The 26,634-nt window shown below is 47.1% G+C and overlaps 1 protein-coding gene across 1 annotated transcript in view; it reads left to right on the top strand.

The window, feature by feature from the left end:
- The window catches only part of CDR2 (cerebellar degeneration related protein 2), a 136,774-nt gene extending 113,392 nt beyond the window's left edge, over positions 1 to 23,382 (top strand). Inside the window, exon 5 of the mRNA XM_086940763.1 lies at positions 20,737 to 23,382. Within this exon, the coding sequence (XP_086796889.1) occupies positions 20,737 to 21,601 (865 nt within the window). The 3' untranslated portion in view covers positions 21,602 to 23,382. The remainder of the gene's footprint in view (positions 1 to 20,736) is intronic.
- Positions 23,383 to 26,634: the final 3,252 nt, after the last annotated feature.

Genomic DNA, 26,634 nt, shown 5'->3' on the forward strand with positions numbered 1-26,634 from the left:
TTCAAACTTAAGTGATAGGGCGTCTGGTTGGTCGAGAATTTGACCCTGAGATTGTCCCTCTTTTTAACGTGCGGTCTTGTCTGTGCAACTGATATCCTACAGGGGTTGCCATTAAAAGTTCCAACATTGATGTATTATTAGCCCAGGTTTCAGTAATAAATGTAATATCCAGCTGATAGGAGTCAATTAATTCTGCCATTTCTATGGTGTCTTACTAATGAGCGAGCGTTCACAAGGATGCAGGTGAACATCATAGGAACATTTTTAGAGTGGAAACTAAGGCCTTGATCCTGAGAGCTGGGCTGAGAAATAGGGCCCGTGAGCTGAAATTCAAAGCTCTTACAGCCTTCACTCTTACCTAACCATACTGAGGCCATGTTAAAGTGGTTATAATTTTTACTACATTTGTTAAAAGCTAAAAGTTCCTTACCTGGGAAAGTGATTAGGTTTGTAGTTTCTGGAGCGGATCGGGGGGAGGGGGTTCTGGTTCTCTGCACTATCCGGGAGTGGACACGCTGCTGGTGGTTTGAAATAGCCCTGCATGTTGGGGTGGGTGTGTCTGCATGCCGGAGCGCTGTCCTAAAAACAATATGGGCAAAAGATAAGGTCAATTCCATGGCCCAGCAACCTCGCTTGCCCTGTACAGGTTCCCCTGTGAGCAAAAGTACTGGAAAATAATTAATACTAAATTGACAAGTGAGGAAAGAACGCATACAATTATTAAAACAGGGCACTTAGCCCTTCCAATACCTGGCTCCCATAAGGAGAGGTGGAGCCAGGCAAACCGGCACCAAGAGACTAACTCTCCTGATACCTACAAGGAAAAGAAATAGCTGAGATCCGGTAGGAAGCGAGGAATAACACTCACGCCTGCTCATCTGCACAGAAGGTACTCTTGGAGACCATAGTAAAGGGCATTACCATAATCCAGTCACGAGGTAATCAATGCCTGGATAACCTTTTTCCTGGCCGACTCAGAAGAGGTAGGAATCTTTTCAGCATCCGGCGTATTCCAAAGCAGGAACTGGTCAGAGTCTGGATCTGAGGTTGAAAGGAGAGGGTACTATCTAATGTAATACCTAGATTCCTTCTAGAATTCGGTTGAGGGCCCGGCTGCAGGGCCTCAGTTGGCCAGCATAATCTCAAGAGATTGGGGAAAGAAGCCCCAAAAATCATGATATCAGTCATGTCCGGGCTGCATTTTAATTGGTGCAAAGTCAACCATTGAAACACCTTGGAGAGACAGTTTGTGATGGATTCCCCATCTAGCTCCTCTCTCTTGCCACAGGAGAGGAGAAGCTGGTTGTCATTTGCATAAGAAATTACTTTTGATCCCATCAACTCTGCCATTGGAGAGACAGTTTGTGATGGATTCCCCATCTAGCTCCTCTCTCTTGCCACAGGAGAGGAGAAGCTGGTTGTCATTTGCATAAGAAATTACTTTTGATCCCATCAACTCTGCCATTGCCGCCAGAGGTGCAAGATAAATAATAAACAGTGTAGGGCTCAATGCTGATCCCTGAGGCACACCCACCATCAGTCTGAGCTTGATACGAGAAAGGAGGCATCTAGATTTCTTGGTTTCTGTTGTCCAAGAAGAGGAAAGGACTGAAAAGGGAGAAGACCATTTTTGTTCACATTGACATCCCATAGTTGCCACAGGGAAATCAGTTGAATGCAAATATGTACAATAAACGACTTATTATTCGACGTGGTCCAGAGTATATCTCCAATTTTCCAGCATTGGATCTTTCATACATTCACATGCTCGAATCCCCTAGTACTTTTTAAAATATCAATAGACAGTATTAAAATGGCTATAGGCTCTATAACCATGTTTCTAGGTCTTGCCTGAGCCAGCGTGCATGCGCTGTTGTGCGAGGTTTCTAGTAAGGACTTTCAACTCTAAGCACATGCTCGTGCGTGCGTTTTTTTTTCTTGCTCACACGCTATTGGCCTTTGCGTGCGTCTTTCTAAGAAAGACAGCACGCAATTAGTCAAAGGCGGGTGCATGTCCTGACTTTTCTCTCCCGTGGCCTAGGGAGCTCGGGAGCGAGCAGGCGGGTGCCAGCTGCATACCTCACATTCCTTGCTGTGCGCGTGCACCGCTCTTGTTTGCATATTGAACTTTGTGGATTTTTCAAGCTACATCAAGCTACGAGCGCCATGAAACCGTCTGGTGACCGAGCGCAGTATAAATGTTTTTAACATAACATAACATCTAAAAATACAAAAAAAACAGACATCCAGCAGCTCTCTGTGGGTGTCCACCTGGGTTAGAGCAGCCAACCCAGGCATGAATGAGTGAACATCCCACGTCGCGCCACTGCTGCACTGTGCCTGTCCAGGCTGTCATAGCCAGTTAGCGTGTGCTCCTGCAACACCCCTTCTCCACAAGAGTATGTAGTGCTGGCGCCCCAGAAGGTGCGCGTGCAACGCACGCAGAAACTTTCCGCCATAGAGGTGTGCTGTCATGTTGTCTCCTCTGAGGTAAATTAGAGTTGTCACACCTTCCCCTTCCCAGGGACTGGTTTGGAACCAAGACCCGGTGGCAAGATGAGTTCCCCGCAACGGAGTTAGTTCTCCAAGATCTGCCTTCACATAGCGTACACATAGCGTACATCCAGTAGCGAGTACTGTGGAGACGAGAGGCTGCGGCTACACCTTACATACTTCAGACACGGAACTAAAAATGAAGCGCATCTAATGCCAAGGGTCTGAGGCGGCCAATTTGAAATTCGACGCCCCTGGCTGACCAATTGGAAGCCAAACGAATGACTATCTACACCACGGGTACTCATAGTACGGCCCGCGGGCCGGTGGCGGCCCGGCAAGCCTTCCCTGGCGGCCCGCGGACCGGTGGCGGCCCGGCAAGCCTTCCCTGGCGGCCCGCGGACCAAGCAGACTGTGACATCGTACCCGTGATTCCAAAAAAGCATGTTTAAAGCGTGTGTGTAACCGGAGTGAGACTCAAAGGGGGCCGAGGTGAAAAGGGAGGACGTGGCGGCAAAGGTTTAAAGGGGGAAAAAGGTCACAGGGGCATTGATGGACTGAAGGTGAGTTGCGTAACCAAATCTTAAAATTAAAAGCGAATATTATAAAAAACAATGTTTGTTTACTTTGCCACAGGGTGCCCCGTGAAAGCTGTAAAACCCTTCTGCGCATGGCTTCGTTCGCGTAGTCAAGGCAGCGAGGGAGAGGGAGCTTGAGGGATTATTAGGTGGGGTTTGGGCGTGCAGGTGAATGGCAGTGGGAGGGGTGTTTGTGAGGGAGAGCGCAAGGCCGAGCAAGGGAAAGAGAGCGGGTGTGAGGGGAACATGCATGCGTAGGGGTGCTTGAGAGAGTGCGAGGGTGTCTATGTGGTGGAAGTGAGCGGCAGGTGAGGCTTGGAGAGTGAAAGAGTGAGGGTAAGCTTGAGGGATGAGGAGGTTGGGCATGAGGGTAGAGCAGGTGTGGATGTATGATGTGGGGAGGGTGTGGCACATGTAGATTGGTGGTTGTGGGCGAGGGTGTGTATGTGATGAAAGTGAAAGGTGAATGGATGTGAAACTGGCTGAAGGAGAGAGGAAGGGCGAGCTTGAGGGACGAGGTGGGGTTTCAGTGTCAGGGTTGAGCACACATAAATTGGTAAGTGGGTGTATGATGCATGTGGTGGAAGCGAGAGGTGGATGAGGTAGTTTGTGCGGTGCCGTTTTGTAGTTTCGTGTTCGGGCCGAGGATGGAGGTAGGTTGTTTATGAGAGAACACAGCATGAAAGCCTGGGGGACACAGCAATTGGCAGTACTTAATTTGAGCCGGTGGGGGCCAGCTGCACTCATTTTTGGGAACAAGTACTTGTTTTTATGTAGTGTTTGCTATCAGGTCACCATGTCACCCAATGTAACTGTACTCAATTTCTCAGCCTGGGAAGGCTGAATACCTGAGTCACCCTGCCAAAAAACGCCTGTGTGACTTGTAACACACTACCTAATGTGTAGGCCCTGTCTATATAGTATGGGTGATTATCATGTCTGTCTCTCAACAAATCGTTTGCTCGGCAACCACTCCTGCAATAAATTCTCTGTTCACATCCATACATGCCGTTTCTTTGCCGCAGCTTCCCCCTGCCTATAAGAAGAAAGAGTGATTCACACGGAAGTCAGCAGTGGAGAGAGCGAGCCTCAGCGCCTACCCTATACTCCCCGGTGCCCCCCTCCCTCCCCTCCTTCCATCACCTCACAGTCCACGCAGGCCCTGCCAAAATAACATCTCAGAAGTAATGTGGGCACTGGGCAGACATTAAATGTCGCTTACAGCAGTTGCCACATTACAGTTCGACAAGAAATCCGTCACGAGCTGTTGGACAGATCTGATAACGGTTTACTATACCACATATGATATCGAACAAAAACATAAAACAACGAGTGAAAGGGGCATCTCGTTCCTTTTGCAGACGCAACAATGTGTTCTCTCATTCTGCAGAATGAGGGAAGCGGAGTGAGGGAGAGGAAGGGGAGTGAGGGAAGGGGAGTGAGGGAGAGGGAAGGGGAAGGGGAGTGAGGGAAGGGGAGTGAGGGAGAGGGAAGGGGAAGGGGAGTGAGGGAAGGGGAGTGAGGGAGAGGGAAGGGGAAGGGGAGTGAGTGAGGGTGGGAGTGAGGGAAGGGGAGTGCGGGAAGGGGAGGGAGGGAGAGTGGGAGGGAATGAGGGAAGGGGAGTGAGGGAGGGAGGGAGGGAGTGAGGGAAGGGGAGTGAGGGAAGGGGAGTGAGGGAAGGGGAGTGAGGGAAGGGGAGTGAGGGAAGGGGAGTGAGGGAAGGGGAGTGAGGGAAGGGGAGTGAGGGAAGGGGAGTGAGGGAAGGGGAGTTAGGGAAGGGGAGTGAGGGACTGAGGGAAGGGGAGTGAGGGACTGAGGGAAGGGGAGTGAGGGAAGAGAAGTGAGGGAAGGGGGTGAGGGAAGGGGGTGAGGGAAGGGGGTGAGGGAAGTGAGGGTGAGGGAAGGGGAGTGAGGGAAGGGGAGTGAGGGAAGGGAAGTGAGGGTGAGGTAAGGGGAGTGAGGGTAAGAGAGGGTGAGGGAAGGGGAGTGAGGGAAGGGGAGTGAGGGAGAGGGAGGGAAGGAGAGAGAAGGAGAGGGAGGGGGAGGGCAGGACAAGGAGGGAAGGAGAGGGTGAGGGTGAGGGAGAGGGAAGGGGAAGGGGAGTGAGGGTGGGAGTGAGGGAAGGGGAGGGAGGGAGAGTGGGAGGGAATGAGGGAAGGGGAGTGAGGGAAGGGGAGTGAGGGAAGGGGAGTGAGGGAAGGGGAGTGAGGGAAGGGGAGTGAGGGAAGGGGAGTGAGGGAAGGGGAGTGAGGGAAGGGGAGTGAGGGAAGGGGAGTGAGGGACGGGGAGTGAGGGACTGAGGGAAGGGGGTTGAGGGAAGGGGGTGAGGGAAGGGGGTGAGGGAAGTGAGGGTGAGGGAAGGGGAGTGAGGGTGAGGGAAGGGGAGTGAGGGTGAGGTAAGGGGAGTGAGGGTGAGGTAAGGGGAGTGAGGGTGAGGTAAGGGGAGTGAGGGTAAGAGAGGGTGAGGGAAGGGGAGTGAGGGTAAGAGAGGGTGAGGGAAGGGAAGGGGAGTGAGGGAGAGGGAAGGGGAGTGAGGGAGAGGGAGGAAAGGAGGGAAGAGGAGTGAGGGAGAGGGAAGGGGAGTGAGGGAGAGGAGGGAAGGAGAAGGAAGGAGAGGGAGGGGGAGGGCAGGACAGGGAGGGAAGGAGAGGGTGAGGGAGGGAGGGAAGGAAAGGGAGAGGGAGGGAAGGAGAGGGAGAGGGAGGGAAGGAAAGGGAGACGGAGGGAAGGAGATGGAGAGGGACGGGAGGAGAGGGAGAGGGACGGAAGGAGAGGGAGTGAGACAGTCAGAGTGAGGGAGAGTGAGAGGGAGTGAGGCAGAGTGAGTGAGGGAGAGTGAGAGGGAGTGAGGCAGAGTGAGTGAGGGAGAGTGAGAGGGAGTGAGGCAGAGTGAGTGAGGGAGAGTGAGAGGGAGTGAGGCAGAGTGAGTGAGACCGAGAGAGAGAGGGAGAGAGAGGGATGGAGGGAGACAGTGGGAGAGATAGATAGAGGGAGGGAGAGAGGGATGGAGGGAGATAGAGGGAGGGAGAGAGAGAGAGGGATGGAGGGAGAGATGGAGGGAGACAGAGAGACAGAGAGAGAGAGAGAGAGGGATGGAGGAAGGGTGACAGAGAGAGAAAGAGAGATGTGCGTATGCGGGGTCTGGTGGCTCAGTGGATGAAGGCGTCCGCTGCAGGTACCTCTGTTCAACCTCATGGTCAGTCTTTTTTGTTACTCTGACCCCGCCCCCTCCTCCACTGACCCCGCCCCCACCGGTGCGGCCCTCGGACACAAACCACACTATAAATTTGGCCCCCGAGAGAAAGTTTGTGAGTACCCATGATCTACACTAACGCCCAGAGCAATTAAGGTGGATTTTTGAAATCCCACGTGACTGCCTGACAAATTGAAGGCCCCGCTGAAGATTAAACCAATTCCCACTCCCTCTGCATTGATGGACTGACTCCAGCTTTAAGTATAAGACTACATTTGGCCTTGCCCACTAGCAACAGACCACACAGAAGTTGGTCTTCCTGATTCTCGATCCTCGGAGCCGGCTGGCCACCATGAATTATCTGGCCCCGTCACTACTTTCCCTGTCCTGATGAAGACCCCGTCTAAGGGCTCAAGTAAACCTCCCATGTAGGGATCGAAACGTCGACAGCTCTACCTGTTTTGTCATCCGGCACTATCCATGATCTAAATATTTACAAGTGTGACCGTAGAATGACTTTTGTATTAGTTTACCTGTAATTTTGGCGTGAATAAGTTATAGCCTTCTTTACGTTAATTATGAATGTTTTTGTTCTGAATATCAAATTGCGTTCTCTCCTGTGAATCACTTTTACTCTTGTTCATTCCACACTTTATCTTTTCTCCCTCTCCTTTGTACTTGGGGCTTTATTAATTTTTACGTCAAATATTTGAATTAATTCAGTAGTATATTGTGATTGACAGTTTTGCTCTATTAAACATGATGAACTTTGTAATCATAAAGGTTTCAAATCAATAATTGCGTACCCCTCCTTGATACGCTTTTCCTCTGGGACCCCTATATATGTATCACTTAGCACCCAGGTCGCAGTGACGCTTTGAGTAAAACCCCTCTTTGGTAACATACACATGGCGATGGCGTGCGATACACGCCTGCCTGTGTTGCTGCAGCTCCTCCTCACTTCAAATGCAGGAAGTGTGCGCTTTCCTTATGTGTTAAGTTAATGATAGGCTGTAGAGTTTGATCTCGTGTCCTGATTGTTGTTATGTTACTCAGCCTCTCTCACTCTGCAGTTTCTGTGCTGTTTTTTTAATCCCCTTCCCACCTGATGTTGCTTTCTTATTTCCTTACGTCTTTTTGAAACTTTTACAATTAAAAGAAATAGTAACCCTTTTCACTTTAAAATTTAAAACTAATCCGTCAGCACTTTTTTGTACAGGCCTGGTGCCAACTCGCTACATTTTGTGAAGTTTGTTGTCGGTCGCAGTTGGCTCCATTAATAGCCATGAGTCAATTCCCACCGTGCACTTGAATATGGTATGGGACTACCGACCACTCCCCTCCCTGTCTTGTGCACCACCATCATCAACCCCTAAAGCAATTAGATATGCAAGGAGTTTTCTTTGGAAGGCAGGGGGCCTCACGATCCCCCGGCCGTATTTATTAAAATATGAAAACAAATAAAAATTGTTCAAATAAACAATATTTACACAATCATTATTATGCAAAATTCTGACATTAGATTTACAAGCAATATAGACGGGTATCAAAGGGCTAACCTTAACAAATGTCTAATACAGCGTGTTTCCTAACCAAATCTAACATCCTACGTATGAATTTTGCATATCCTAGCTTTTGGGCCTACGGCAAGGTCGCTAACCGGTGTCAGATCCTTGATCAAAAAGGGGGCCCTTTCACTCTGTGCCGTTTAATAACATCCTAGTGTAAGTGCGGGTGGCTAACCAGCCCAAAGAAAGCGTGGCTCCCCCGCACCCATCCATCCAAGCTGATATCCCGCCCCTGGAGTTCTAGGAGAGACCATTGGCCCCTCTCCCTGTGCGACCCCATTTAAGACTGGTGACACCCCCTAAGGACCTTAAATTGACTGCTCACCGATCATGACCTTACCACCACAGGCCAGCATAGTTGACCGACTATCTGGCCCCCCCCAACCTCCTACTCTGAAAGGTCATGCCTACCTAGAAAAACCTCCCAGCCATGCCAAAATATTCTGTCATTCATTTGTTGCCTACCCTAGTCAGGTGGACCTCATCTTGTAAGTAGAAATGTTCCACCCAGATGCACCCATGTGGAATATTCTGCAATTGAGGTGACCAAAATAATTTCTCTATCTTGTTGATCCTCTTTACCGAGTGATTCAACACCCTGACAGAGTCCCCACATTGCAGCCTAGGAATCATCTGTGACCACACTATGGTCAGCCTGGGCGTATTTTTGCCAACCAGCTCACTACAGAGATTATCTCTTCCATCAGGACCCTCCTGCCCAGTTTTACCAAATCGTTGCCACCCAAGTGTAAGATAACCACTGAGGGCGGTGGGGTGTGTTTGTCGAGTAATTCTGTAAAGAACTCCCCAAACTGGCTGAGGCAAAGACCCCCCCCCCTCACAACATGTGCAGCCGCACATAACGTTTATAACAGTTGGAGGACCATCTCCCAATCCTTTTTACACTGTTGGCATGCAACCCTCTCGCTGTTACTTCAGTGGCCGCTCCTATCCTGAATGAATGCGTCATAAAATCCTTAGGATTTAAACCAGCCTTGCCAATTGTCACCACACTACTCTGCCGTTGAAATCCTCCAGGAATGCAATCCATATACGCATGTCCTGGCGAACCTCGGCCGACAATCTAGTGCGATAGTGTTTTTCCCGCAGGCCCGTCATGGCCTGCGAGATTGAGCGGGTGAAGGGGCTTGCCATGGGTATTATTCTTAGTGCAAAATTCAGCTGACCCACAGTCTGTTGCAGCTGCTGGAGCGTCACTTTCTCTTTAACCAAACATTGTTGTAGAGCTGCTGTGAATTTCCTGATTTTATCCTTGGGTAACCTGAAACAACCCTCCACTGAGTTAATTTCTATGCCTAGAAATTCCAAGGATGTTGCTGGCCCTACCGTTTTTCCAGGTGCTAGCAGGTCCCCAAAAGCCCACATGAGCACGCAAAATTCCTGCAATGCCTGCTGCGCCCAGAAAAAAAGTCATCCTGGTAATGCATGACATGATGGTGTCCTGTTTGTCTCAAAACCCATTCCAGAAAGGAACTGAATGTCTCAAAGTAGGCGCATGAAACAGAGCAACCCATGGGCATACACATATCCATATAGAATTTCCCTTGAAATGAAAAACCTAGTAGATGCTGATCTAGGGGATGCACTGGCAGCAGCCGAAAAGCAGATTCAATGTCTGACTTGGCCATCAGGGTCCCAGGCCCAAGAATCCTCAACATATCCACTCTCTGGTCAAAAGACGCATACCTAACACTACAGATGTCTTCATCGATGGCGTCATTTAATGACGCGCCCCTATGTTCTGAGAGGATGTGGATGAGCCTGTTCTCGCCCTTCTCTTTCTTTGGGACCACTCCGAGGGGCGAGCAAACAAAATTAGGTACAGGGATGTCAGTGAAGGGCCCCGCTATCCTCCCCAGGCGCAGCTCCTTAGCAATTTTTGTAGCCACCACGACTGGGTTATGCCTAACGGACAGTTGATTCCTACACTCTGGTGTCCCTGTATATCCCACCGCTGGGATCCTAAAGCCCTGTGAGAAACCTTCCTGCAACATCCTCTCAGAGGCATGATCTGGGTACCTGTTCAGCCAAGGGGTCATAGCCAGAACGTCAATGGGCGAATGAGCGACCTGCCGGCCTCCCTCCCTCGTCCTGTTTCTTTCTTCCCCTATTTCTGGAGGAGTTACCTTTTGAGCGGCACGTTGTTTCTGGGTTGGAAGGGTGACCACATATGGAGCATGCGTGCTGGTGCATGCACGTTTGTTAAAATCCCAGCACACCCCTTTTCGCTCCCCACTGCCCCTCGCCTTACCAGCCGTGTCACCCCCTTGTGCTGGCCAAAAGGGCTGCTGGGGTTTTGAGGGAAAGCCTTTGTTCCAGCTTGGGCCCGCACTCCCTGGTTGCCCAGCTGTAAACTGGCCATACCATGAAATGGAATCCACCCTATCCCAGGATAGTGTTTAGTCAAACTCTTTTGCTTTCCTGAAGGTCATGTCATACTCCTTCCACCCATCCCCTCCATATTTGTCACTGAAGGTTGTAATTCTACGCTGGTAACATTTCATCTCTGCCTGTAAATTTGGGGAATGCTCGGCCGTGATCGCCACAAACACAGAAAAAGCACTAATCCAATTGATCAGTGTCTCCTCTACCCTGAATCTTGCCATTTGGCCCAACCATTCGCTTGGCAACATCCAGTCCTTCTGTGTCTTAGCATACTCCATTTCCCTATTATCGTCTAGCAAGGAAAACATATTGACATATTTGCCCGCCCAGATCAACTCCTTCTGTAACATGCTGGGCCAGATTTTCCCTCCTGGAGGGTATTGTACCTTTCCCTAGTACAGGCAACGCCACCTCCTTACCAATTTCAGCGACCCGTGTTGATTCAACACTCTTGTTTTTTCCAGCGTCGCTGCCCGAACTTGTTGCTTGAGGAGGAATAGGCACGCTTGGCACCACCCCTCGCACTCATGATCTTTGCCACCATTTATGATCTTTGTCACCATTTTCTGTGCCTCTGCGAAGGGATCTTCCCCAGCCTCTTTGGCGCCCACAGAGGAACGTAACATAATCCCTAACCAGGGGAGTACTGCCGCTTTCTGTGCTGCCAGCTCAGAGGGTACCTGACCAACCCCAGGAGGTGCAATAACTGGGGTGGGGGATCCCATGTCGCGTACCAGGGTAGTTGCTGGGTTCAACACTGGTACCATTGGAATTATCGCTGGGACCAACAAGGGCGCTATGTTTGGGGCTGGCGCCGGTGTGGCCGGAGCAAGTGTCACCGGTAAACTTGTTGAGGTTAGTGGAGTAGGTATGGGTGCCACCGGCGGTGTAGGCACTCCCTCGGGGACCATCCCAGGTGACCCCCCTACTACTTGTGGCTTGGGGACCCGACCACTCCCTCTCTTGGCCCTGACCCGTTTAGGCAAAGCATCCAATTCCACCCTGAGCTGCGGGGCCATTATAACTTGCTTGGGTCTCCCAGATGGCCCAGCCTGATCATCAAACCTCTGTCTGAGCTCCGTCACATTCTTACCCAACTGGTTCACTTTCACAGTCTCATGTCCATAGCGGTCATCTTACGCATCATGCCCTGCAGCATGAGCTCCATGCGGGAACGCTTAGCGCCACGCCCACTAGACATTCCCTTTTTCTTTGCAACAGGTAAACAACCTACACTTATGCCACACCTATGAGCACGATGTGCTCTTGTACCTGTATCAAAGTTGGAGGCACACAGGCTGGCCGTAAGCACCACGCAACTGTGACCGCGACACACGAGCTAGCCTGGGTGTTGGGCGAGTGCACTCTAGCCCGGCAGAAGCAGTGAAATGCATGCCTGCCTGTGTCCTCTGATAGCGTTGTCCACCGCGCCACTCTGTCAGCTCAATCCGCAGTGCCCCCCGTATGATTGCCTACGATGAAAGGAAAGTTAGTACTACAGTACTGTGACTCCTGAAAGAAAAATTGCAACCTTGTAGCTGAATCCCAGCCCCCTTTTCTTGCACAACCATGCCAGCATAAAATTACAATAGCACCACCACACCCAGTTCCTATTAACAGATCCCTTTTACATTAACTGGACCCACTGGCGTTTGCACATGTGACCATGAGGTTGAACACAAGCCCCTATAGTGAAGGCAGTAGTTCACTCAGCCAGAAAACCCTATCTGAACAGTATTGTCACGCACCCTTAATGTTAAACAAACAAAGCCCTGTGTTTATTAAAACATTCCCACAGCCAGCGTTGAACAACAAAATAACCAGGCCTGCTAATCTTAATATGCCATGGACCCAGGCCTGTGTAGCTTCCATCCACATACTAACCAGGCCCGACCCTGCTTCGCATTTACAAAACAACTCATTATCTGTCCACCTTCCGGCAGCCTCGTTTATCGAGCCCCTTGAAGCTTCTCTCGCTTCTTTAGCTTATAATGGCAGTAATGCCTATCACCCCCGCTAATGCCGCAAACCAAGGCCCCTCACGCGTCGCGCTCACGTTGCCTTACTGTTACCTCTTGCCCGAATCGAAAGAAAAGCTGCACCGAGCGCGCGGTGAGAAGAGCTCACCTCCGCGCGGCCGCAGACGCTTGTAGCGCCCTCCGCTTCGCTTCCGCTGCTAAATTGGGTCTCCTCAACACAGGAAGGTTGCCGGCAGAGCTCTCGCTCTCTAGATGGACAAGGATGCGGGATCAGTGTGAATCGCTCCTCCCCGATGCTGCGGCAGCAATGCTGTCCTGGACGGCTGCGAAAAGGAAAAATTATAACCGAACCTGAAATATTAAAATAAAAGATTATTCAGCCCCTTGGGAGCACGGAGCAGGCCTGGAGAGCGCGGGGACAAGACCAAGATTATTCAACCCCTTGGGGGCACGGAGCAGGCCTGGAGAGGGCGCCTCCCGCGCTCTCCCGGCCTTTTAAACCACAATGGAGGCAGACCAGTTCTCACTAGTCCGCCCCCCCCTAGCTCCTCCCCTTTGACCCGGAAGCAATCAGATTGCCTCCGGGTCAACGCAGGAGCCGGCACCAACCGGTGGTGGGGCACGCCCGCCGCGTCAAGACGCGGCGAAGGGGCAGGCCCCACCACCAAGGGTGCAGGGGAAGGGGAGACCGGCGCTCGCCATACGTGCGGGGAGCGCGGCTCCCCCTTTCCTTTCAAGCTTGCATTCAGACACCCATACCTGTAAGTGGACACCCGTCGGAAAAAAAAATGATTTCTATAGTCTCCTGCTGTATAACTCACTTTCGCAATTCAATGCTGCTTGGAGTAACCCTAACTGTTTTTGTAACTAAAGCGTCACCTTCCTTTCACATTATGTGCAGGTTAACACAAGCATTTCACGCTATTTCTACAGAGCTGCAGGCTTCAGAACAGAGCTGTGCGACTGCTATTCGATATCCATCCTGGTTTGCTTCTAAGCGCTTTGCAGCGAATGACCGGTGTACCTAAGCGCACTGTGTTTCCCAATTTCCTGTTTTACTTTGCTCCTGCCCCCCCTTCCCGCTGTGTTCACTATGCTCCCGCCCGTTGTATTTTCAGTTGCAGTTTTCTACTTTGCTCCTGCCCTCCTCCCATTGTCTGCATTTCCTTTGCTCTATCAGCCACCCCATACCGTGACTCTGATCGCTATTTCTGCAGGGCGGCAGAGCACTCAGGATAATATGCTGCATGACTAACCACTTATAAGGTTCCAATGGCGGGACGTATTGGCTAAGGCAATGTTTGTTTTAGTAGCACATTCACCTAATTTCAAACAACCCAAACTTCATCCAGTGAGGCAGACGTGATGTGCTCCCTACTCTACCTACAAGCCACCACAGCTCAGATTTCATAGCACGAGGGCGAAGGAATGTATTGTATTCACTGAGCCTCTGACTGGGGAGGAGTGTCTCCCCTTTGAATCTGAATCTGAAAAATACCAATGCTGGAGGAGTGGAGGTATAGGAATGCAATTTCTTGTCCATCGTTGGATGTTTCATAGATCCACAAGTTTGTATCGGAATACCAAGCAGCTTATTTTATTTCATAGTTAGCAGGAAGCAGGCTCGCCTTTCATTATACCAGTTACATAGGGCTGCTTGCACCACTATAGTCATGTGCCCAGACATTAGTGTTTTGGTGAATGTGTGTCTGCTAATCCACATAGCTTTTCAGCAGATGTCTGAAAGTGGCACTTCTGCATCAAATGCAGCTGTCTCTCTTCATGTCTTGGGTGGAATGTTCCTTCATTCATCGAAGGGGCCCTTTGCATTTTTGTGGCAAAACGTAATGCAGGCCCAGAGCTAGAGGGCAATATCCTTCTTGTATAGAAGACTGCCACTGACCGAACAGGCAAGGGAGATGAAGAGTTTGTCGGATGGATGTCTTTGGTTCTGTACGTTTAAAATGTAATGCACCTGCATACTTTCAGCGATTCTCGGGTCCTCTCTGATGTTGTAGGGTTTGGGAAGAAAGATCGCTGAATAAAGATTCGTTCAAATGACAAAGGGCACATGAAGTTTGTGAATCAGTGGAATTCAGACTCATTTGACAGTTAAATCTATCCACGTTTTTGGTTGTATGAATGCTCCCATCTGATGATCTCTTGTTCCTACATTCCCCATTTTTTGGTTTTATATTTCTCACTACTATGGCATCCAAGGGGGTATCCCTCTCAAATCATGAAGAGGCACGGTTATTAGCCACTAAAAAAATCACCATTGACTCTTGAGAGACGGATCTCTATTAAATCTGTGATAAAAACTTTATTGTTTAGTTAATTAAAACCATAACAAAAACGAACATGGAAGAGATTTTAACATTACATTGAAATCAATAACATTTCTGCATCGTACAGTTTAAAATGCAAAGTTTAAGATGATGCTGGTAGGAGCTTTATCCGATTGTTTGTCATTAAAATAGTTAATAATACTGAACATCTTATTTTAAAAGATCAAGAGCTTTCAGCCGCTTTTCAAAGGCTATCAAGAATTTTATAAATTTGCAATTAATTATTGGGTCTGTTGAGTCTAAGGCACCAGTAATGGCAGATCTACAGGTGCGTAGACCTTTGGCCTTAAAAATGTTCTTTAGAAAAAGTGTTCGCTCCTGGGTCAGTGATTTGCAGTGGCATATAATGTGGATTATATCTTCTTTTATAGTGCCACATCGACATCGACATCGACATCAGGTATTTGCTTCTGAGCGTTTCCAAACAGGTTCATCAGCCACAGTCGGTAGTTTTCCGAATCTCACTGCCATCCGCCTTTTTTTTATAAACACAGAGTATGTTGATGCAAGGTAGGTAGCTGGGATGAGATTGTTATAGCTGTTAATCACGGTCCTTGCGTGGGAGCGGGCGGCAAAGATGGCTTTATCAGTAATTAATGAATGAAATTTGGCCGCTTTTTTTAGAACCTGTTTAAAGGACGTGAATGGTAGGTTTTTTTCCCACAAGGTTACCGTGCATGTTTGCTCCAAAGCGCCTGTCAGATATTTGTTTGCGGCAGAATTTTGTTGATGTTCAAATTCCTGCCATAACAAGCTGTCCAAGGTGTTATTTGTAGAGTTCAATTTAATTCTATACCATACTCTAATGCTTGTGTAGAGTCTTCCTAGTGTCTCATTCTTCAGGCCAAATTCTAAACGCGTCTGGGCAGGAGAAGCTGAGCGTGGAAGTTGCATGACCTTCTTGTAGATTTTTGCAGTAAGGCTGTTTAGGGTAATGTCATCCTTGCCCTGCATGGCTATGCTTGCATAGGCTAGTGTTGGAAGTACTTTGGTTGCCATCACTGTTAGTAGAGGTTTCAGCGAGGGGCCTTGCAGCTTTTTTGCCAGTGAGCTAAGTGCGAAAATTAGTGCTCCGGCTCTCTGCTTCATATATATTTTTTGGGCGTTCAGAGTGAGCTTGTCATCGAGGTAGTATCCTAAGTATTTGTAGTCTGTTACTTTTCAAGTGATTTTCCCCTCAAATAATATGTTAAGTTGCACTGTACGACGGTTGGTTATTGACAAAGTTTTTGTCTTAGATAAATTCAGAGTAAGGTTATTTGCCGTCAAAAATTTTAATGTTACTGCCAGTAGTCTGGACAGGTCCACTTTAGTTTGGCTCAAAAGAACAATGTCATCAGCGTAAGCCAAATGGGTAAGATGAAAATTGCCAAGTTTCGGTGCGTGCGCATTACAGATGTTTAAATTTCCTGAGAGGTCTGATATGGATAGATTAAAAAGCTGTGGTGCTAAGACGCAGCCCTGTTTTAAACCAATCGATGTGTATACTTTTCTTGATAGATGTGATCCATCCCCTAACTTGATTTGTGTCCAAGTATCTGTGTAGAATAGGAGTAGCCCCCTCAGTATTTTCTCGGGAATGGCCCAGGCTTTCAGCTTCGCCCATAATAGCTTGCGGTCAACGCTATCGAAGGCTGCCTTCGGGTCGATAAAACAGAGGTTCAGGTCCTGCTTCAAACGCTGGCATTTTTCCGCTATCATTGTTATTGTTAGTATATTAGACGTAGTTCCGATGCCCGCTCTAAAGCCGGTTTGATTTATTGGAATTATTGCTTTGTCTGCCCAATTTACCAGGTCTTTTAAAAGGAGAGAGGCAAAATATTTAGCTTCGATGTCATGGAGTGTTATTAGGCGGTTATTTAAAGGGTTTGCCCTGTCTCCTCCTTTGTATATTGGGGTGATGATAGAGCCTTTCCAGCTTTCTGGGATGCGATTATAACTTTGAACGTTTGTAAAGAGCTCTTCGAGATGTTGTGCCCAAAGGTCTGGTGCATCCTTAAAGGCAATTTGTGGGATGCCATTCGGGCCCGGCGCTCCATTTCTTTTTCCCTTTCCGATGATTGTGAAGATCTCGTCAGCCGTGTACCAGCCTTCTTCGGCTTCAGTACACGTATGTGTCCTTTGTGCCGTTGTCGTGCGGTTAGTGTGGTGATGTTCTTCGCAGCTGTTTAAATGTGGTTCCGCAGTTCCCAATGTCTGTTCTGGAGCTTTCCATCGGTTTTCTTCAAATTTTTTCGACAGGAAAGTTGACCATACCGTTTCTTGAATATTTGAGGACAGAACATTTCGTGGCCTTGTCAGCTGGTTTATTATGGTCCAGAATTTGTTCGAGTCCTGTAGCTTAGAGCTGGCCAGTAAGTTAATCCAAAAGTCGTCTTTCGTCTTCTTTTTCAGCTCCCAGATTCCTTTTTTATATAATTTTCTGTCGACAAGAAACTTATTCAAGCAGCTCGGGTCGTTCACTTTTAATTGCAGATTTTTTTGGCTTCTCCGTAAGGTCCTTCTTTGTTCATTTAGTGCCCCGGGCAGTTTCTTAGTCGGGTGCTTAGTATTTACCGATGTTTTTGTTGGTTTCATTATTAACTTTAAATTCGCAAGAAAGAGATACCAGGCTTGTATATTATCTGTAGTAGCTCTGTTTGCCTCTTGGAGAGTGTCCTTTATTATTAAGGTCCAATTCAGTTTAGTCGAACTGTTCCAGTGTATTCGTTTCTGGTTGATTGTTCCTAAATAGCCTTTCAGGGAATACACCGGTTGCAATATGTCTGAAAAGAAATTGAGTTTCAGATGTTGCATGCTGTGATCACTCATTGTTGTATATTCGATATAAAAAGTGAGCACTGAAGGAATCAGTGGAAGACTTATTATCGTAAAGTCAAATGTGGATTGACTACAAGCACCGTAGAACGTTTTCTTTGGTGGGTTGGCTTTCTCTGTTCTGCCATTCAGTACTCGCATACCTAGGTACTCTAGGTCAGTTACTATGTGAGTGGCTAGGCTATCCTTTCGGCTCTTTGTTGCACCTGTTGCTTGCTGAGGGACATTCCAGTGTATGTTGTCTGAGGTTAGTATCTCGTCTTCCTCTGGTGTATAAATGAGATTGGAGTTAAAATCTCCCGTTAAAATGATGTTCCAAGTTGGTTCAGAGCTCCGAAGTTTTAGTATTTCCTTGCATAATAAGTTGAATTTTGTCTTTTTTACCTGATGATTCGGTTGGGTGTAATAATTGATCAATATTGTCGTTTTATGACCGTACTTTTTTTGGCCTGACAATTTGATTAACTGTAAACTTGGATCTGGCGATTGGAGTTGTTCTGACTTCATTTTAAGAGCAGTAGACACGTATACCATTAGGCCTCCGATTGCCCTTCCGTAGGTTTTACATTTTTTAGCTGGCGCCGTGTAGTGGATGTAGCCCGCCAATGCAATTTCTTCCTGCAGCCAGGTCTCTTGCAGGGCAAATGATGTCGGCGTTGTCCCATTCATCCAAGGCGAGACCATCATCCAGCAGTCTTTTTGCGCCCGCTATGTTCCATGAGATAATATGTATGTTATTATGTACTACTTTATTTCTTTCTTGGCCGATCGGTCAGTTAGGTCGTTTATTGTTTAGTATGTTGGGAAGCCAACTTGGGAAGCCAATTTCGGGAATCGGTTATGGTTAGCTGTTCTCCCGCTGTAACTGCGTTCGCCTCTTTGCGTTTAGGTTCTGCCTCGCTTCTGCCTTTGGCGTTATGTAATATTGAGTAGACTGTTTTTTTCGGGGCACGGTCTGCCAGTCTTCTTATAAGTTGCGTGCCACTATTTGTCTGTAGAGGAAGCGGGTATCTTGGGGCAGTTGGCTGTGATAATTGAATGCCCCATGCTTGGAAGATCTCCGTATGCCCTAGAATAGCTTGGGCTATAGCAGCGGAGGTCCATGTTGTCCTTGTTTGTTCATGCGTTGTTGTATTAGAGCTACTTAGACATTCGACCCGGTCTAAGTTGCGCGATTTGATACCGCTTAGTTCCTTAATTTCTTTCGTCTTTCGTATTAAATCTGTGTAGTACAGCCATATTTGTTACTTCCCATGGACTGTACATTCATTACTTCCTGCTGTCATTAGAATGATGCCCAGAATGGGACCCAATTATGGCTGTTCTTGTCCAGCAATGCAAGAGTGGAATTAAACTACAGCCACTCTGGCACCAAGCGGGTTGATTTTCTGTTTATTTATACTGAAAAGTTTGATGTAGCGCGAACATGACACTTGCGGGTATCAGAGCGCTTTACAAACTATAAACAGCGGACACATATAGAACCAATAATGTAATAATCTAGAGCCATACAGGATAAATCAACACCCCAGATGAGTACGGTGAACCTCATTGTTAAGACAAATAGATTTTTTTAAAAAGACAATCGCTTAACTGGCAAGTAGTAGTAATAATGTCATAATCTAGATCAGTACAAGATCAGGCAACACCCCAAATGAGGCCGGTGTCACCTCGTTGTTAAAACAGATAGATCAAAAAGACAATAGCATAACAAGCGAGCAGTAGTTGTGAATATAGTTGACAAGTCATCATATGCTCTGAGAGAGGAGATACTTGGCCCTAGGACACAAATGTGTTTATAAATAATAGTTTAACTTCTTTCTTGAACGATGTAGTTGAAGGATTCAGTTTTATTTCTCGGGGGAGGGAGTTCCAAATTCTCGGGGCAATGCCAGAGAAGGCTCTGTTGTAGGTTTTCTTTTTGAAGTCTGTGGATTCAGCAGTAAAGTCCTGGAGCTTCTAGAGGATCTGAAGCCTCCAAAAAGTTCAAGCTTCTGATCGGGATAGCTTTGGGTACTGAAGTGTAGAGCTTTGTGGGTTATGGATGCAATTTTTAGTTTAATTCTTGCTTCGTAGGGGAGCCAACTGAGTAATTTCTAATGGGGGAAGGGGGTTTTTAAGGGCTTGGTGCAATAAGCCCACAATATATTGACTGCATTGAAGGGGTGGCCTTTGTTAGAAAGATATTACTGGAAGGGAGATGAAAGTAGAAGAGCTACATTAGAACTATCTGTACACGTTTGTACCGCAGCAGATGTGGTGTTTTTATCCTGTTCAGTTTGCCATAGAATTACTGTGTGCATATATATGTGGACATGGGCGTTAATGAAGACCCATTTGTGCTTCCATTATATCACAAATGCTGGTTCATATGATTAGGTCAACTCGCAATTATGATATATTGCGAATAGATGTGGTCTGCCCTTTTGTCCATTTATGGACAAAAGGGCAGACCACATCTATTCGAAATATCCTAGGGCAGGTCGAGCTGGGTACAAGCAGAGCTGTAACAGCTGCAGTGGATGGGTGGGCTGCAAGGGAATAATGTGAGCTGTGTGAAAACCGGGGTACTGCCTCATTTTGCCCCATTTCCACAACAATCTTCTGCTGCACCTGAACACCAACATTAGTTCCGAGCTCTACTCTCTTGGAGTGCCTTGTCTGTCCTGGCCCTCTCCAGCACTGGTAGGTGCTAAACCCAATCAGTGCCTGAAAGGGAAATCTAGAGTAGATGTCTACTTTGGTTAAGTTGTTGTTTATAATCTGTTTGGTTAGAAACCTGGCATTGGCCTGTGTTACCCACTGTGGCAAATGCTGTGTTCCCACCAAGTGGAGAGATGTGGAAGAAACGTGGCGTGCATAGCGGATCTACACATATAATTCATAAGTTGGCCTACATTGCCAAAGCTCCTCCTCCACTCTCCGTTTCAGGTCTAAAGTGATCTCGGCAACAGTGCCAGACTGAAAGGGCATTGGTAATGTGTTATGTGTGGTACATGGTCATCTTACTGCTAAAGTTGTATGCATAGGTTTGTCACCTTGTCATTCACCCAAGGGTTGGTAATGATGAACTCCAAGAGATTTGGGTTTACCCTAGTAAAACGTCTTTCGTTTTTTTGAGTCAATATTGTTGCATACCTAACTAGAATTCAGTCTAAAGTGCTCTAGGGACAAAGAGTAAATTGTCTTTATTGTGATAGTACCTGACAGAAAAAAATGTTAACAAGTATAGATTTTTATTTGATAATGGTAAAAAACGTTTTTTCTACTTTGAACAGCATTTTATTTACTCGTTTTAAACAAATGGTACACATATAATCACAATATTCACATGCGGTTTCTTTATTTCCGTAGGTATTTTGTTTACGATCATGTATTTGCAGAAAAAATTACTTCACTTCCAAGTCAGCCAAGCCCTTTGGAAGATGAAAATGATAACCTGAAAAAGACGTTAAAGCAGTTGAAGACTCAACTGGGCCTGGAAAGAAAAAAGAGGGAAACTATTGAAGAGGAGTACAATCTCATGATTGGAGAAAACTCTGAACTTGAGCAAAGGCTTTGTGACTCTGAATTATACAGAGCTCGAGCAAGGGAGCTTGAATCCGAAGTGGCAGAAATGAGGCAGATCTGCAAATCGGAGAACATGTTCATAAGTGCCATCGAGGAAATGGTTCCCGAATCCTTTGTTTCATTTAGGGAACCTTCAGAAAATGAGGACAACCTATTGCCTTCAGAGGAGTTGGGTATAACCGAGCAAGATAAAGAGAATATAAAAAGAAGTGAGCAGTTTATTGGCAGCATCACAGCAGAAGAAATTGTGAATGATCATGAAGAGACTTGTGCTAGGAGAGCTGAGGCTGTGAAGCAGAGGGGAATATCACTGCTCAATGAAGTGGATGCTCAGTATAGTGCGCTCAAGGTTAAATATGAGGAGCTCCTTCAAAGGCGTCACATCTGTGAAGATTCCTTAAGCCACAAAGCTGTGCAGACTTCCAGGTGGACTACCAAAGACAGCATTGCGGGCACCCCCCAACCCGATGACCTTACAACGAGCAGTCACGAGTCAAAAGCGGTGCTAGTTGGGTCACCCTTCAGCACACAACCCGAATACAAAGCTCTCTTTCAACAAATTTTCAACGGCATCAACAAAACAAAGGAAGAAATCCGAGAACAGAGAAAAAAATTCAAATATTTTTCTCCCCAACCTTCTGTCCCCTGAAGTAATTAGATACTCGCACAAATCAACTTTTCTTTTCAGATTAAGTGTTTTCTGTTGCCAGCTTAAAAAAAAGTGGGTAGTGTGTTGTTGAAGTATCATTGAAATGGTCACATGTGCAATAACTGCTTTACTGTTAGGCAAGCAAGTCTTTGGGTAAGAATTCACTGCTACAACGGCCAGCAAACAACATTCGTATATTTGACTGACTAAAATGAACTACTTCAATATGAAACTGGATTTTCACTGTGGAGCATCATTGTAACTTTAAAAAAAAAAGCTAAAAAATAAGAGGGCATCTGCATCCAGTAGGGATGTTTGCGGGATTATGGGGTGTCCATCTACAATTCTCTTAATTCATACAAGAAACTAAGATGGTGCGTACTTTTTCAGCATTGTACTCTTTGACCATTTTATGCTTTCGTGGCCAAATGGACATGGGGAAAATTTACCTAATCAGCAAAAAATAATACATTTCCATAGTATAGGCCACTGTTAAGAAGAATACGATGCTTTTTCTTTCTCCAGTTTTCGCTTCATGATTTGGCACACTGTTAATCTTACTTCATCCGTTTTAAGTTACTGAAGATGGACTGTGTTCAGCCACCCTTTGTAATTCGTGCATTTTGATGTTAGCCAACAATGGTTGCCTAATTTTTCACAGGCGGTTTGATATTTTATTGCCTGTCGTGAAAACCTTCCTAAATAGGATCAGAAGGTGGTGCATTATTTTAGAATGTGTCAAAGATTTTTTTTTTTTATAAGCACCGTTCCCCTTCGAGTGAGAAGTGCACCATGGTTGGAACATTTTCGTTTCTTTGTTTTATACCGGCTGTATTGGAAATGGCACTACTACCTCACTTGGATGTAATTCATGCTTGTGTAGACGTTTTTCATCAATGGAAAGATTAGTTCACTAACTCACTTTATCTAGCAGTAGCTGGGTTTAAAGATACCACTCGGGTTCAAGACCTTTTCACTGTAGTGTAGGGTGACTGAGAGCACAGAAATTGAGTAGGCACTAGGAAAATGGGATTTTAAGCATAGAAGTGTAATACTTTCTGAAAAAAGGGTTTCATTTGAAATGTGATTGCAACCAGTTCTGTAAATATGGAGTACACTTTAAAGAAGAAAGGGTTACACGTCAGTCCCTTAGCAAGATTACATCACTGTACTAGACAAAGGTACTGAGCAAATTAGGAACTACATCTGAGACGTTTTGCTGTACCAGGGTTGTGTAACTTCAGAGGTAAGGAGTGCCTTTGTATGTATGAAAAGTGCAAGTGAGCTACCGAGATGAGGTGCCCATATCAACTGTAGAAGATACTTTACTGATATAATGGACGATAGTGCATTGTTAAAGATGTATTTACTAATCTAATGGACGTTAGTGCATGCACTCATTTTATGGGTTGCTCTGCGCGTTATGCTAGGCACCTTAATAAATAGTACCTGCCTGCATTTTTGTTAGGTAGAAGACAATTTATAGCGGTCGTTTTGGTTTCTCATGAGGAGTATTCATAGGGAATCCAAAGGACACATGTAGATAGACTAAATCTATTTAGAAATAATTCCTTTATTATTTAAAGAGATCAAATTACTTTAAATATTATGAGAGTTTATAGATGTAAATATACATAACGGTTGTGCTATGTGAAGCATAAGGTTTGACAGAAAACAGCGCATTTGCTTCTGCATTGTCAAATATGTACATTCTGGTAACATTTTCTTGTAACTGTTCGAGAAATGTTTTCTTACTGTAAAAATATATTTTCTCCACTTGCCTTTGTCTTGCAGTACATTTTCTTTTGTGTGCATGGTATCGTGAACATTGTAAATCAGTATGTAATATGCATTCATATTTTTGGAGGTTATTTATTCATCTATCTGGTAGTAATTCTGCTTTGCAGAACACACATTCATACTTCTGTGCTATCAGCCTGATCAGCCGAGATGATTTAATTGGCTTCTCCTCTGTTATTTACAAATCCCTGTATTGTTTGGGAAGGTGGCTAGCATGAGATCAGGTTCATGGCACCTTGCTTTACAGCATTAGTACCCTATGCTCACACTTCTCCCTTTTAATAGAGCTGTATCCATGTTAATTGGCTGCTACGTAGTTACGGCCCTAAACTAATGATGGTGAAACATAATCCATGGGAAGAGCAATTAACACTGGTTAATGCCTGACCGCCTACACCCAAAAGGCTATTGGCTCTCACCCATCGAACAAAAATGTGTGTTTTCCACACAGGGTTCTAATTCGGATGAAAATCTTTAATAGTGAGGCGTGGCATCATGCCTTAACACTATGCCAGAAAATAGATACGAGGACCTGAAGGCATGCATCTCAGTACTAATGGCTAACCTAATAGACATCCTCTATCACTGGTGAGACTTCCTCGTTGGCACCAGTATTGGTGATCTGTAAAACCCTAGGGCAACTCATTTGAAGAGGGTTTCTGATGCTGGATGGCAGCTTAGAGGTGAGTATGAGTGAGTCCCTGACTGTGGCCTGCATACCCAACATTTTTGATGATATTTTGATAGCCAGTGAGCATCTGCTTTTGGGGCAATGCTCATCCCACTGAGCTCTTGAACTAAAGCCGAAATGGCTGGATGACTGATTTCAGTTGGTGAAGTCTAAGGTGTGCAGAGCTCCTGCTCCTTACTCAGTTTGGACATTTTGCCGCCCACACTGCTCTGCTTAAATGAACCACCAGCAGGTGGGAAAATGTCAGAAGCTGGAGGTGAGGTACCAGAGCACCCTTATCAGCCAGCAAAACCAATGTATTGCAGTTTTAGCTGTTACGAACAAACTAAAGGGATTTCATTCAAGACTAAAAAAATAAAATTTAAATAGCAACCTAAGATGTACAACCGAAGACTGTAAAATGTGAGTCCTAATGTGCAGCAACCGTTCAACAAGAACCCTGCCAACCGTTTTCACATTTTCTTCTCTACCATTTATAGTATGGCTTTAAAAACCATTGTGCAGCAACTTCAGGCTCCCATAAACGAAACTGTATTTTAAAATTCATATACAACTTTGAAGACACATATCTGAAAGTAACAGTTATAGATTCCTTACCTTAGAATTACCCCCAGGCGTCAGACTGGATCCGGAAAGTTTTTCGTTAGCAGTACCCCTTCGCGTCGAAAGGTGGTGTTGGTCGGCTTGACATTAGTCGTCGGCATTGTGTTCACCGGGATGACGTCGTGGTAGCTACTTAGACGCCGCCCTCGCATGCTGACATTATTTCTTTCTTTTTACGTGCCAGCCAGCGCAGATCCGGAGAGAGCGGTACCGTCAGTCACTTTTTGACTGACTTTTTTGCTGAATTTTGTCAACGCCGATTTTGAGTCTTCGATTCCTGGTGCAAGTCAGGAATGCCCGGTTTCAAGGCTTGCGGCTCCTGCAGCCGACTGATGTCTGTGACTGATCCGCACCGTGTGGCTGTTTTGCCCTTAGTGCAACCACAATCCCAAGTCGTGCTCCAACTGCCGGACCATGAATTGGAAGTATTTGTGGGAGCGGTCCCGAATGCTTCTCGAGGCCTGGCAGTCTGCTCCACGCCGTCCGATGTCCTGGTCGCAGAGCCCACACCACCACCAGTCTTCTTCAAAGTAGTCGTTCTTAGACTTCTCCCCTTCAGTCGGCCGATGCAACTGGGGGATGCGGGTGGTGCCACTCCTGCAGCTCCACGTGCGGAGCCCCAATTGTTGACTGAGTTTCCCTCCCTTCCCATGACCCCTGCCCAGCTTTGTACATTTTACGAAGCAATGCATGCCATCTTTGGGCAGCCCGACCCTGCCGGCGCGCCTTCGGGCCCCGTGGACTCGGCTGGGGGGCTCTGGGCCTTCAAAGCCAACGGCTTTGGCCTCGGCACCGCAGGTCCCCCTTAGATCCAGGCCTGGATCTGGATTTGCGCCGGTCAACCGGATTACACCTCTGGCGCCGATTGCTGCACCACGTCCACGACTGATGCCAGTTGTGTCCCCAGCCGGTGTCTACCAACGCCAGATCTGGCGCCGACTGGTACTGTTGTGCTCCTGTTCTACCCTGGCTCTTTGAGACCAGATAGTCAGTCAGAGGAGGGTGAGGAGGACTGGGAGGGATCTGGAGACCCTCTTGACTAACCAGCTAGGTTACGAACCGGACTGGGGAGAGGAACTGGGGAAAGCCAGTGGTCTGGATACCTCACCAGATCTTGGCATGTTGTCGCCTCCTACCCTGGCTACAGCAGAGGCCATCATCTTACGCCATGGTGTTGCATTGGGTGGCAGAGGCTCTCAAACTCGAGCTACTTACGGTGGCAGTTAGGACTAACCTCCTGACAGAGGTGCTTCAACCGGCAGCGATCTCTTCGGAGCCCCTGCTACCGTTTAATGAAGCCCTCACTGACATCCTTTTGGGCACCTGGTCCAGACCCAACACAGGGGCTCCTGTGGTTAGGATGATTGCCCGACGCCACCACCCGGCTCCGGGCGACCCCACTTTCCTCTCCCAACACCCCACCACTGAGGGCTTGGTGGAACGTACATTGCATGTCTGTTGGGCCATTACACCACTCTGTGTGGGATACAGTGGCGCAAGTGCTGCCCCAGTTCCCGGAGGAGGCCCGGGTCGGAGTTCCCCGTGCAGATGCAGAGGGGAGAGATGCAGCAAAGTTTACCATTCGCTGTGGACTGTGTAGGAGAGTAGGGCCTGCAATCCTATGGTCACCCCAGATGTTTGCTTTTTGCTTCACTGGTTTACGACTTTCCCTGGCTGTGGGCCTGCTAATCAGACCCACAGCCTAGCTGTTCTCTCTCTAAATTGACATCCATGTACTTTAGGTGCATTTACCAATTGGTATTGGGTCACTCTCGTAAGTCCTTGTACAGTTTACCATAGGTACCCAGGGCATAAGTGATCCCAAGGCCTACCACGGGCTGCAGCATGTATTATGCCACCCCTGGTTGGCCATCCAAATCTGACACAACTGGCTGATCAATCAGCTGGGGCAAGGTGGTGTAATCACCTGTTGCTTTAG

The sequence above is a fragment of the Lissotriton vulgaris genome, chromosome 10, assembly GCF_964263255.1.
Source record: "Lissotriton vulgaris chromosome 10, aLisVul1.2, whole genome shotgun sequence".
Classification (NCBI taxonomy): Eukaryota; Metazoa; Chordata; class Amphibia; order Caudata; family Salamandridae; genus Lissotriton; species Lissotriton vulgaris.